This window comes from Urocampus carinirostris, chromosome 2, assembly GCF_059441175.1.
Source record: "Urocampus carinirostris isolate Australia breed hairy pipefish chromosome 2, RoL_Ucar_1.0, whole genome shotgun sequence".
NCBI classification, from domain to species: Eukaryota; Metazoa; Chordata; class Actinopteri; order Syngnathiformes; family Syngnathidae; genus Urocampus; species Urocampus carinirostris.
Window position 1 is genome coordinate 30,054,604 of NC_142350.1, and position 14,251 is coordinate 30,068,854.

Genomic DNA, 14,251 nt, shown 5'->3' on the forward strand with positions numbered 1-14,251 from the left:
CATCAACTCCAGCTTAAAGAAATGGTAGTTAGAAAAGTACTTCAGAAAGTATGCTTTTATAAAAACGTGTTTGTACACGACATAAACCGTTGCACCCCAAAGGGGGTAATGCTGAGAAAAAAACTGCAGTGGTACAAGCTTTTAGCTTATATTTACATGCATGCTTATACCAAACGTCAAACACAAAAAAATATCAATTTTCAGTTTTTATCTTTTTGGTTAACGTTTACAGAAATATTGATATGCTCCTATTTGGCTTTATAAATCCAAAACTACAGGGAGTGCAGAATTATTAGGCAAGTTGTATTTTTGAGGATTAATTTTATTATTGAACAACAACCATGTTCTTAATGAACCCAAAAGTCTCATTAATATCAAAGCTGAATATTTTGGAAGTTGGAGTGGGGCTTTTTTAGTTTTAGCTATTTTAGGAGGATATCTGTGTGTGCAGGTGACTATTACTGTGCATAATTATTAGGCAACTTAACAAAAAACAAATGTATACCCATTTCAATTATTTATTTTCATCAGGGAAACCAATATAACAGCTCAACATTCACAAATATACATTTCTGACATTCAAAAACAAAACAAAAACAAATCAGTGACCAATATAGCCACCTTTCTTTGCAAGGACACTCAAAAGCCTGCCATCCATGGATTCTGTCAGTGCTTTGATCTGTTCACGATCAACATTGCGTGCAGCAGCAACCACAGCCTCTCAGACACTGTTCAGAGAGGTGTACTGTTTTCCCTCCTTGTAAATCTCACATTTGATGAGGGACCACAGGTTCTCTATGGGGTTCAGATCAGGTGAACAAGGAGGCCATGTCATTAGTTTTTCTTCTTTTAGACCCTTTCTTGCCAGCCACGCTGTGGAGTACTTGGATGCGTGTGATGGAGCGTTGTCCTGCATGAAAATCATGTTTTTCTTGAAGGATGCGGACTTCTTCCTGTACCACTGCTTGAAGAAGGTGTCTTCCAGAAACTGGCAGTAGGACTGGGAGTTGAGCTTGAGTCCATCCTCAACCCGAAAAGGCCCCACAAGCTCATCTTTGATGATACCAGCCCATACCAGTACCCCACCTCCACCTTGCTGGCGTCTGAGGCGGACTGGAGCTCTCTGCCCTTTACCGATCCAGCCACAGGCCCATCCATCCGGCCCATCAAGACTCACTCTCATTTCATCAGTCCATAAAACCTTAGAAAAATCCGTCTTGAGATTTTTCTTGGCCCAGTCTTGACGTTTCAGCTTGCGTGTCTTGTTCAGTGGTGGTCGTTTTTCAGCCTTTCTTACCTTGGCCATGTCTCTGAGTATTGCACACCTTGTGCTTTTGGGCACTCCAGTGATGTTGCAGCTCTGAAATATGGCAAAACTGGTGGCAAGTGGCATCTTGGCAGCTGTACGCTTGACTTTTCTCAGTTCACTGGCAGTTATTTTGCGCCTTGGTTTTTCTACACGCTTCTTGCGACCCTGTTGACTATTTTGAATGTAACGCTTGATTGTTCAATGATCACGCTTCAGAAGCTTGGCAATTTTAAGAATGCTGCATCCCTCTGCAAGATATCTCACTATTTTTGACTTTTCAGAGCCTGTCAAGTCCCTCTTCTGACCCATTTTGCCAAAGGAAAGGAAGTTGCCTAATAATTATGCACACCTGATATAGGGTGTTGATGTCATTAGACCACACCCCTTCTCATTACAGAGATGCACATCAGCTGATATGCTTAATTGGTAGTAGGCTTTCGAGCCTATACAGCTTGGAGTAAGACAACATGCATAAAGAGGATGATGTGGTCAAAATACTCATTTGCCTAATAATTCTGCACTCCCTGTATATGCCTGATTAATTGGAACGTGTGTGTTTATGTCAAAACATAAATAAATGGTTTCAAGCAATCGATGAATTCACTCACGTTATTTTCATGCTTTTTGTCCACATATTGCTCCTTTGTTTGTATGGTCATGTAAATGAGATTAAGGTTTGTTTTAGAAATGCTGGCCATAATATTAGTATTAAGTGATTTCAGTCAAAACAAGTATAATCCATTTTTATATGTTGATGGTATTTTTTGGTAGTTCCATTAAGTTGTTTTTGGTGTCATTATAGATATTTTAAAACTTGTCAAGGTGTGCAATTAGCAAGCAATTATTAGCTCCGATTTGCGATTTTCACACCTTCACATCTTTGAATCCTTGAACATTGTACACTTTGCTAAACTTTAAACTACTTGTAAATGCAACTTTACTGGTGTGATCATTGAAACAACGCAGGTAGATTCTCTTAAAACTGATGCTAAGAATTATCCATAATACCTGAAAATATTTTCTCCTTTTAATTTAAAAAAGGACAACTTTTTTTCTTCCGCATGTTCGTTTATCATCTAGGTTGTTAGATTAGATGAGTAAAACAAATACTGGATTGTGCAGTTCAGTTGAAGTTGTTATTACAATAACACTATCAATAAACTGAATATAGTCTGGTCATGTTAAAACAGAAAAAGACTGTATGGTCAAAGCGGCTGACAAAAACTTTAATAGCAAGAGGGCAGGCTATGACAAAAATGTAACATTTGTGAGAAAAAGAAAACAACGTATACCGTACCATCCTTTTTTTCGGACTGGGTCTGGCAGGTGTTAATAAGACTCATGGCCTTCTCCCAAGAGCAAACAATTACATCATTTTAGAACAATGTAGAGACCATATAAAAATTCAATGAATGGACACATTTCGATGTAATTGCATGAAGAAGTATATGATCATAACTACACTCAAATGAATGAATAAATATAAGTGCAAATTACGACCAAATAAGTGAAGGAAATATAAATGACTTAATAAAAAGGTTAAGGTAAAAACTTGAAACAATGGATATATATGCAGTGACAAATTTCAATCTAACAACATCCATCCATCCATTATCTGCACGGCTTATCCTCAGTAGGGTCGCGGGGGTGCTGGAGCCCATCCCAGCTATCTTCAAGCAGTGGGCAGGGGACAACTCAACCGCTCATTCAGGGACAATTTGGACCGGCCAATTAACATGATATGCATGTTTGTTTTTTTTTAAATACAATTTTTTTTATAAGAGCTTTAATTTGCCTCTTAGTACAACACACACAAGAGCAACACTTTTACAAGGTTTGGATTTTATTGGTCTTTAAACCTGCTCACATTCACACACACACACACACACACACACACACACACACACACACACACACACACACACACACACACACACATGAAATTTCACACATGAGTTCCATGCTGATTTCTGTCACCAATCAAGCCCCTCTTTTTTCCCCAACCAAATTAATTATTTCTAATTTTGAGCTGGCAGTGGTCAACCCCCTGCTGTAAACTTTGAGGGAGTGCTGTTCTTTTCTCCACAGAGATGCGCGTGCACATACATGCACATGTTAGCGTTTGTCTGCTCGTGAGTTCCGGAAATTCTTTCAATAGATCTTAATGAGAAGACGGACTGCAATCACCACTTTCTTGTGGGAAATCATTAAATCATTTCATTCTCTCCTCTTCTTTTATCTCACAATTTCTAGTGGTGATTAGCATGATAATGGCACCACCTTGATTATGTCCATCAGATAAATTTGACATCTGTGCTCTCTCCAACCCTTAGTTGGATAGATTATACCACCTGAAATTGTTATAGTTCTGCAAAATATTTGAGGGAAAGGATTATTAACCCTATAAGATGGTACTTGGTATTTTTTAGCTGAACATCTAAACAGGTACACCCAAAGTAAAACTAAAGCTGTACTTGAACCATTTTGAGTATCTGCATAGTTTTGGTCTCTTTTTCAATATAAAAAGCATGTTAGTCTAAAATCAATCTTCATGCTGCCTTCAGTTGGTCGGCAACTATATTTAGATAATATGTTGTCAGTCAGAGCAATGATAGGGTTTGGATCATGGCAAGTATCTGATTTCTACTATAAAACGTTTAAGTTAGTACTTCAGGTGTAACATTCTGAGGTGATATTGAGATTATATTGTTGGATTTCTGTGTCATGCAACACAAGTACAACGTTGTTGTGCCCCATACACTCAGGACAACCCCTATCCCCACAAACCACCATACCCCCTGTCTCAGAAGACATGTCATTGTACAGCAGAGGTGTCCAAACTTTTCAGAAAGCAGGACAGCTTTGGTAAGCAGATAATGAGGGCTGATCAAATTTTCTTAAGTTGCTGGTGGGGCTTCGCTTGACGCATGCTAACGTTTTAAGTTCTCTTGACTCAAGCTCCAATGCACATTAACCTGCGTGGCCCCATTTTAAATTATGGAAGCGCAGTTGTTTCAGATTTTGTTGAAAAAAGACTCAAATTTCCACTGGTGATTAAATGGATACTGCCACTATCTGGTGAAAATGTGTATTTTTTGGTAAACATTTATTTTATACTGTGGTCTACATTATTGGCGGGCAACATATTATTAATCTAATGACAGAGGCCGCGGGCCAGGAAGAATATGATCACGGGCCATATGTTTCCCGGGAGCCGGACTTTGGACTTGACTGTTGTACAGAAAAGACAGTTCGGGTCTGCAATTTGTGTATGTTAACACTAATTTGCAAAACCATTTTGACACTAAGCAAGTCTGTCACAAAGACTGGCTTATTTATTTAGAATTAACTATTTGAATAGAAAAGGCAAACACTGACCTGGAATCTGGTGGCCATAAAACAGGGATCCATTGTTGAGGGTTGATTGATATTACTTCTTGAATTGAACCAGTTTTAATGGCATGGTGTCTGTGATTTTGGCCTGCCAATGGGCATACTTTGTTTAAACTTACACACAAGCCTAGATCGCAAATAAATCGACCCCCTGCTTTAAAAAAAAACACCCACTAAAAGAATAATTAATGTAGCCAAAATATTCATAAAATGTGTACCTAAACAGCGACAATTATTTAAATGTATGGATATTGAAATATATTTAATAAAGATGAGAATATAAATTGACTCCACCTTTAAGAAGCGCTTCAATGGCAAACACAATTTTCGTATTTTCCAATCACTTCCTTCTTTGACTTTTTTGTTGTCACTGTTTTCCACTTTTATTTTCCCTTATACTTTTCTTAAACACATTATTATGGGCAAAAAAAGGCAGTAAAACACATTCAATCACAATCAAATGAGATGTCGTCCTCTCTCAAACACAATCGGTACCCACCGGTTGACTGAACAGCATGAAGAAATCGGGTCAGGGGGGGAGCATGAGGACACCACACATCTGTGGACCTTTTGGTGGCTATGCCGGTCTTACACCTCCTTAGGTTCATTTTGTAATATGTGCATAAAAGCCGAACCTTTAATTTCAGTATTGTATTCTAGAGTTCTAAATTCGGCTTCTATACAAAAATATATGGTAATATCTAACCATTGGTTATCAAATATTCCCATAAATACCGGTTGGCATCTGTTACGAACTGTTTATGATTTCAATATTTTTCACCCTCAACCGTTTTGTTTGAATGACTTTGGGGCCTAAACAGACGCAAGGCATTTAAGCCTGTTCAAAATATATAGATATGAAAATGTGTTTGTATTTTTCATTAAAGATATTAAACAACGCCTCTTACTAAATGCAACAAATGATCACGTTCCTTCTTCCCTCTATGTCTTTAGGAGATGGCGAAGATTTTGAACCATCCACGCGTTTACGCCTTTCTTCACGTTCCCGTGCAGTCGGCTTCAGACAGTGTCCTCATGGACATGAAGAGGGAGTATTGCATCGATGACTTCAGAAGAGTGGTCGACTTCTTGAAAGAACAGTAAGGAAAGCCGTTGACATTTTGGATACTTGAAGGCAGACCCAACCTAACAATGTTTTAATCTCCTATCTGTCAATGCTGCTGTTAGGGAGCCTCTTAAGATTGTTTTTGAAATGCGGCAAGCACAACTTTCTGTCATTGCTCCAAAGATTTGTGCACTTTTCTTAGTATTTATGTTGACAGTATTTGTGTTTTTAGCGCCTGATTAGAAAATACAGCAACTCATTATACTCGGGTTTGCAGGCAAATGCCCTGCAGGTGCGTCATGGGAATATTTCATATGTCTAGTACACGACTTGAGAGCAGCAGAAAAATAACTGCATCAATTTGAAAGAAAACACATTAAAACTCTAACTACTTCCATTTCATTGCCATAAAGTATGAATATGTTTTCAGAAGCATTGTCATTACGTCCCAAAATTTAAAAATGCATCTTCATTTTTAAAAACTACACTTATTCTTCATCAGTAAGTATCAAGCATCTGGCAATGGTTTCAGTATGCTAAATAACCATTACATGGCAGGAGTGGTTTTGATCAGATCTTCGTCCACACATCTCGGAAGCCCCCGTTTTCTAGTGTAGCTTCAATTTTTCGGCGAATGAGTGTGTGTAGGCAGCCTCAAAAGGCGAGTTTGCATAGTGTTGTGATAGTTGCAAGCTATAGACAAATGGGCAACGGAGCTTTTTCCCTTCTAAAATAGATGATTGAGTTCCATCATTATTGCCTAGTTTGAGAGGGCTGCCGTTTCATGCATGCCCAATGGAACATGATCGCCATGGTCATCAAAAGCATGTGATCACTTGACCAGAAAACGTCTTGCAACGTTCATGCATAGTTCATGCATCAGTTCAGTGCTCTTGCATTAAATGTAATTTTGCAAGCAAAGTGCCACTGTGTTTTTGGAAAGCATTGTTTAGCTATTGGAGGTATCATAAATACAAAAAAAAGAAAAAAAAGTATCCTTTCACAAAGAGCTGTTTTTCTGAGGAGTTTTCTTGGAAACGTGTATTTTCCATAAACTTAGCAATGTTCATTTATTGTTAATAATCAATGGCAAAAGCTAGAAACATAATGTATTTTCTAATGAGGAGGGTTGAAGCTGCTTTGGATATGTCCTATGCCAATGTACCCACAGAACTAAATTTAGGCCTTAAAAGAATAAGTCAAAACGACAAACATTGACCGGCATTTTGGATAAACGTGCGGCATTGAATGAGTTAAAAATGCATTCCATGTTCCCTTTACTATTCTGAGCAGTGTTGCGGAAACACGTTTCACTTTTTTGTTTCCACTCATAGTTCTCTTCTTGCAAAAATGAAACCCTTGAATCTTGATTTCGAAGTGTACAGTGACATCACTGACAACAATTTCCTCTCTAAACCGTACTCCCTTCTGTAGAAATATAAGAAAACTGGATTTCCCCCTTGTGACATTGCACACAAAGTAAAATATAGTGCACAATGCATGTAGAAATAATCTATTTGACTGTGATTGATTGTTGCTCCGCTCAAATATCAATAAGTTAATGCAACATGAAGAGATTTATATGAAAATGAGTTCATGGCTCATATCAGGCTCCAATCTTTTCATATTACAAAGTGATTTTGGAGTAAGATGTGTATATTAAATGCAAGGATGTTATTGCTGTTGGCAGATGATAACCCCTTATCCTTAAGTAAGGCTTTGCCTGGAATTAAACGGCAAGCATTCATGTTTTTAGATAAGCAGTGGATGAAATATTTGTTGTTCAACACAGTGTTTAGTTGACAAATATGACATTGTCATTTTGCACGTTTGCTTCTATCTTTGATCTGACTTATTCTGCTGTTGCTGATTAAATACGTTAAGGCTTTTATAGTTTGCCTTAAGCAAGTGAAATCCATTTATTGTCCAATTCAGTGCATTCATGTGTGGGATGTAAGGTTTATGTGGGTCAGCAATAGGCTTAAATATGGGCTGAAATGTACAGAAAATTGCACAAGTGGATAGTGGTTAGAATCCCAATTATATTTATTTTTTATTTTTTTCAGTTGGTTTATTGGTTTCTCACTTAAGTGTATTTATACTTTTGTTCTAAAACATTATTATTCAACTCATTAATTTTTAAACACAGTCCCCTATCATTCTGTACTTCTGATTCTTTTTAAGATATTTCTCGATTAATCAGTGGTAGTATGGGTCATCAATTTCAGTTAAATATATCTTGTTGCATGTAGACACAGTGATATTTGAGGCGTGAAATGAAGTTTATAGGATTTGCAGAATATGCGCAATACTTGTGTATATGTATGCGACTGTTCCGTTAAAACCAAGCATTGGGCGGCAGTAGCTCAGGAGGTAGAGCGATCGTTTTAGGATTAAGGGATCCCAGTTCGAATCCCGGCTTGTCCGTGTTACATGCCGAAGTGTCCTTGGGTAAGACACTGAACCCCCAATACCCCCAATAAGCAGGTTAGCGCCTTACATGGCTGCACAGATCACGGCCGCTATTGGGAAATGTGAAGCACAATGTAAAGCGCTTTGGGAAGTCATTGACTTGAAAAGCGCTATATAAATGCAGATCATTTCATTTCATTTCATTCATTTTCATTTCATTTCATTTCATTTCATTGCATTGCAAGGGGTGATATTTTTGTTGACACAATTGGATTTATCTCCAGTGCTCTGAATGTCAAAGTGAAAAAAAAGAAAACTAAAGTACAGGTAATCACGGGTGAGCCAATCAGAATGCAGAACATAATGCACGATGAAAATCCGCAAAGTAGCGAAAGCAGTAAAACTAAACCGTGATATAGCAAAGGATTAATGTATATATAATACTTAATATTTCTTACTTCCCGCACCTACTCTTAATACTTGTGGCTGTTGAATGCTCAACGGCTAAAATCGAGGGAATACAGACGCTGCTAGTTCTTGCTAGCGATACAGTACACGTTGTTATGATTACACACAAACCAGGAAGTAGAAGCCGGATTTCTTCTTCGGTGTGGATGCTGGGTGATCCCTCACAGCACCACGTGGCGGGAAGAAGCACTACAGTTCTGTCCTCTTCTCGGAAAAAAAGTGCACATAATACAAAGTCTAACTTATAGCAATGTCCAGATATTTTTGACATCCCGAAAAAATTATCGTATCTGCCGGAATCCGTAAATCGAATGTATGTTAGTCTGGAGGCGTCTGTACTGTATATGTGTACAGGTAAGACCTCACGACTTACTCTGACCAAGCGGTACCGTATTTTCACGCACGTAAAAGTCTCCGATTTTCTGGAAATTGTGCGCCTCGCCCTTTTCTACGTCGCACCTTTTAAGTGAGGCGGCGGACGTAGCTGAGGACTGCATGAAGCTGGGCACAAAATCAATGTCGAGGTGCAGCAAGTCTTAAAAGCTACAGTTTGTAATATTTAACACCTTCTCGTGGTTTTAAAAAAAAGGATTTTTGTTCTAAAAGACATTTTGATTCTAAGGTGGGCGTCGCCTCTAAAGGGCGAGGTGTGGTCGTCACCGCTAAAGAGGGATGTGTGGGCACGTGAATTATGCAGAACTCGTTGTAAACATGGAAAAAAGACACACCTACGAAACACAATTTAAACTGGCGGCCATTACTATGCGGAAAACATGGGAACCGAGCAGCCGCGAGAGTATTAGAATAATGAATCGATGGTTCGGAAATGGAGAAAGCTGAAAAACAAACTCCAATTGGTAAAGAAGACACTTCTGACCTTCCGCAAAAATAAGGTCACGTGGCCAGAATTGGAAAAAAGACTCAAGTAGTGGATCATTGAGCAAAGAACGAGTGGGAGATGCGTTTTGACAGTCACCTAAAAAGCAGCAGGAGGTCACGAGTTACACGGGAAGGATGAATGACCGATGGACACCATTTTTTACAAGAGTAGAAGGCAGCCCGTGGAGGTTACTCCTCAATTTGTGAATGCATCGTAGACGCTTAGGCTAATGTTTCTGCCGGGACTATTGTTCGATGTTTTTCCAAACACCGGGGTTATTTCCGTGGAGCTGCGCGGCACGGAAAATGACTCAGAAAGCGAAGAACGTGAACATTTTAATGGAGATTTAAGATGGCTGTTCTGGTCGGAAACTGAGGACGAGGATTTCGTTTAATAAGGACTACCGGTAAAAATGTGAGTACCAAACTCAGTTTTGCAGTTCTTTTTTTAAATGTGAATAATCTATGTGTTCTTATTAATCGTTAAATTAACCAAAAACAGACTCACTTTCACATCTTTTGATTTTTTTTAAATAGGCACCCTTATATGCTCGCTTTGTTGCTGTAATACGGCCGTGCTACAATAAAGGGCACCCTCGCCCTATCATGCAATGCGCCTTCTGTTGTGTTCAACCCAGAAAAAAACAGCTACAGAGACTGTGCCCTTTCACACAGTGCGCTCCATGGTCGTGAAAATACGGTACTTTTACTGTCTTATCTCAAACTGTTGGTTTGGTTTAATTGAATTAACAAGTTACTTTATTTTCAGAGGGAAATCTTTCCCCATTTGACCTTTGCAGTTGTCAGCTTATAAACCTGAAGTTTCTCGATTATCCGGTGTCGAGAGTGTTCAACTTTACGCATGACACTTTTACAGTCCCATGTTTCGCTTCAGGATTTATGCGGGGTTTAAAGTTTCCTTTTGCTGGGTCAGTATTCTGGCATATTTTTTTTTCCCATTTGTCTGTCAAGCCCCCTTTTAAATTTTGTAGGTCTCCGGTTTGTCACAGTCTGTCTTTCACTAGGGCCTGAGATTTAACAATTCTATTTTTTCTGCTCAGGACTGATGCCCCTTGAGCATGAACTCTTGTCTTGGTGTGTTGATTTGTGTCTCAGGCGATTGTTTGGCCTAGCCGTCCACTGTCTCCAGTTGTTATTTTAGCATTACGATGAAATTCAACACAGTGACACTAATCCTGTAAGGCCGTGGCGAATGTCTAAGGAGACACACACAAGCTCATAACACAGTCAATGCATTTCATCATAAGATCTTGTTTATGCTGGCAGACTATCCCGCTGTGCAAGTCTTTGTATATATTTATGCTCGGTCGCTGGCTCCGTTTACCTAAACATATGTTGGTCAAGTGAACTCTCTGCCGGTGCATATGTAGTAGTCGGCCCAATTTAGAGGGAGCTGTAATAACTGGGATGCAAGTTTGGGTACGGGAGAAAGGCCAGGACCAACCAAAACATATGTTGGATGGCGTGATAGCATGCAAAATTTGATTTAAGTTTGTGTTTGTGTGTTTGTACTTCTCTCAACTGTCTTCATGCTTTTTATTTAACTTTTATAGTTTGAATTTGATTTATTTCTGGTTTTACTAGTATGTATTTTAAGCCACTTTTTTCATAAGTGTTCTGTTCTGCACAGCAACTTACATATGAAAATAATATGTATAATTTCTCAGAGAGGACTATATGACGCAAATATATAAATATAAATGGCCTTTTAGAATCAGATGGTAAATACAGATAATTCATTACAAAAAAAAGCTATGCCGACTTGAATAATAAGCAAACACACATGAACTATCACTAAAACATGCAATTCTCAATTAAACTCTTATTTTTTCATCCTTTCTGGTGTTGAGGTTGGTGTTTGGACTCTACTTAAAGCAGGCTTTTATTTACTTTAACCATGTCTGTGCTATCCTGATGAATATAAAGGAAAACAAATGGCACGGACGAGCATGACATCTCTCTTTAGCACTCCCACTAGCCCCCATTCCTTAGACCTAATGTTTTTTGCCCCAAACGGCTCTGATAAAGGGAGATAAAAGCAGATAGGCACATATGAAGGTAAAGCATGAGAGCTTTTTGACAACAGTTGGGCATTGTTAACACATATTTAATAGAAAAAACATGTTACTTTCAACTTTTATAAGGACACCTCAAAAGACACCTCACCTTTAACTCTTTGCAATTTGTCTTACAGCCGCAGTTAATCCCAACGTGTTTATAGAGGAGCTACAAATATTTTAATTATTAAATGTTTGATGAATGTTTGAATCATACAGTAAATAACTCGTTTGTCTCTTCACTTTGTTTGATATGTGTCAAAGCTGCCAACTCAGAGGGAAAGGCAGTGTGTGCAAGTTAGGAAGTGCAGTTCAGATTGTGCTCGGTTTGCAAGCCTCACAGATGACAATTAGAGCTTTGTTAGGCCAAACAAAGTTAACCGCAAAGCCTCTTGTGGAACACAAGGTCAGGGTTTATCTACTCTGCTCGCATGTGACAGGTGGTAAATATATATATTTTTTTTAGTTTCATGCCACCAACATGGCAGAGGTCACAAAGGGTCAGATGCTTCTGGTCGCTCTAATCAGCAAAAACATGCCAGCAGACATCAGACCTCTCAACACATCTTTAACAGTGGAAATGTAAAACCATAATTCTTAGCATACTGTGGAAATGTTTCTAATGTTGTTTTTACTTTATTTTTTTTAAGATAAAGTTTTCACATGGTGTGAATTTTTTTTTAGGCTGCAAGATTGTTTTTGTTTGCAGTAGTGCACAACTAACACTTAAGGCTTTTCATGAAGCTTATAGCATGCATATTTATATCGAAAGGGTAAAAGTTCATCTTGTGTTCATGGTGGTTGTTTTGAGGCAGGCAATCACCCGCTGAGAAATGTTAAATTCAACTCTTTGCCCTCAACATAATCACTCATTTCTCTAATTCCGCCAGAACAAGTGCTTTTCCATGCATAATCCACCCTGTAAATGGATTGATTATTTCTTTAAATTTGGTAATTTGTCATCATCACAGAACTTTTTCCTTGCCCTTTTTTTCATCCACTTCTTTCAATTTAAGTCAAATAATGAAGTGCAACCCTTATGTAATTATGGATGAAGAAAATCCTGTTATAGTGGAATAAAGCTGTTACACACTTAGTGAACATGGTCAGAAGATCCGCCACACTTATTTTCTAGTTTATTATACGATCAGAGCAGATTTTTTTTTCTTCTCGCTTCAACTTCTCATGAATTAAGCGTGTCTGAACCACAGGGGCCAAAGATGAAACACATGTAAGTGTCAGGGGGTTGATTGGTGCTGTCTTTGCACACGTTTTCAGTCAAGAGTTGCACATAGTCTGCCAGAGTTTCTTTTAGTGGATGAAGTAGATGAGGTTTCCCATTTTTGATTGAGGCTAGAGAGTGTGGTTTGTGAACGAAGTGCATCCAACATCCTTGCCTCTGTGTCAGCCTTCTCTAATATTTTTTTTTCCTACTAACCAATGAAATGTCTACTCAAGTGGTTGGGAATCCTTCAGAGTGACAAACTCACTTTAAGCCATTATTTTTAAAAAGGCCTGCCTCTATTAGACTTGTGAGTAGTCTACGATACTTGCAAGGGTAGACGGTTGGTCAGTTAGCTCAGTCAACAGGTGGTTATTATGTGAAACTCAATTTCTGACCCACCCGACCTGTGTGACCTGTGACCTTGCGTTCCTCTTTCTGTGGGTGCGGATTTAGTTACCAGTCTCCTTGCTTTAACCCGATGGGCCTTTTTAGCTTTAGGTTTTTAGATGTTATCATAAACCTGTTGATGCTGTTCTTATTTAGGGCTTGAGAATGCTTTTAATTGTGAATTATCAGACGTTTCGAAACAAAACATAACCCCATGTTTGTGAATGTAATTTTCATGTATACAGTTGCAGATCGAATCTCAAGGAGAAGAGCATTCCACTCACGATAAATAAGAAAAATCATTTAAAACGCCGAACATTTAACTTTTGATCTTGCAAGAACAGGTAATGACTCTACAAAAAAAAAACCTCACGATACAAAATTCCAACTGTATTCTGAAGGTCCTGCCCCGAGGCTTTTCTTTTTATGTATTCTCCCAGGTCACAAAAAGCACACCACAAAGGATTTTTTTTTTAATCAAAGAACAGCATCACTATTAGATAATAGTGGCAATGATGTAAACGGTGCATAACAGTTTTAACTAATGAACAACAGTAAAAAATAATTAAATTGTTCAAACCTCACATTGTTTATTTGCTGTTAATAGTGTCAATAAAATTGTTCAAACCAAAAATTCTCTTTTGCAAGTGTTTTACATTAAAAATGATAAATGTATCATATGCCTATAACTTCAGACACAGTGCATTGTTGCATCTTGTTTTTTAACAATTTAGCTGTATTGATGCAAATACTCCGACTGATCTGCCTGTGTGAGTTATTTTGCAATAATTTATCATCCATTACGTTTTTGGAACTTACTTTTGGAACTTTTTGCCATTACTGCAAACATAATTAATCCTATGCTGCTTAATTAAACACAAATTTTGCCCTTTTACAGTCATCAATTGTCACCTGAGTTGCAGAATTTACGTACAACAGGACCCAGGAGTTGGAAAAATGTATATGGTAAGTACAAAAACAGAAGCAAAACAACCACATAAATAAGGGCTGTAAATTTTAGCTGGAGATGGAGA

General features: G+C 38.2%; 1 protein-coding gene across 2 annotated transcripts in view; it reads left to right on the forward strand.

Moving 5' to 3' along the window:
* Nucleotides 1–14,251, forward strand: part of cdkal1 (CDK5 regulatory subunit associated protein 1-like 1) — a 381,323-nt gene that overhangs the window by 233,458 nt on the left and 133,614 nt on the right. For both annotated transcript variants that reach the window (XM_088326179.1, XM_088326180.1), the window contains one exon: nucleotides 5,657–5,802. In XM_088326179.1, coding sequence (XP_088182305.1) covers nucleotides 5,657–5,802 — 146 coding nt within the window. The remainder of the gene's footprint in view (nucleotides 1–5,656; nucleotides 5,803–14,251) is intronic.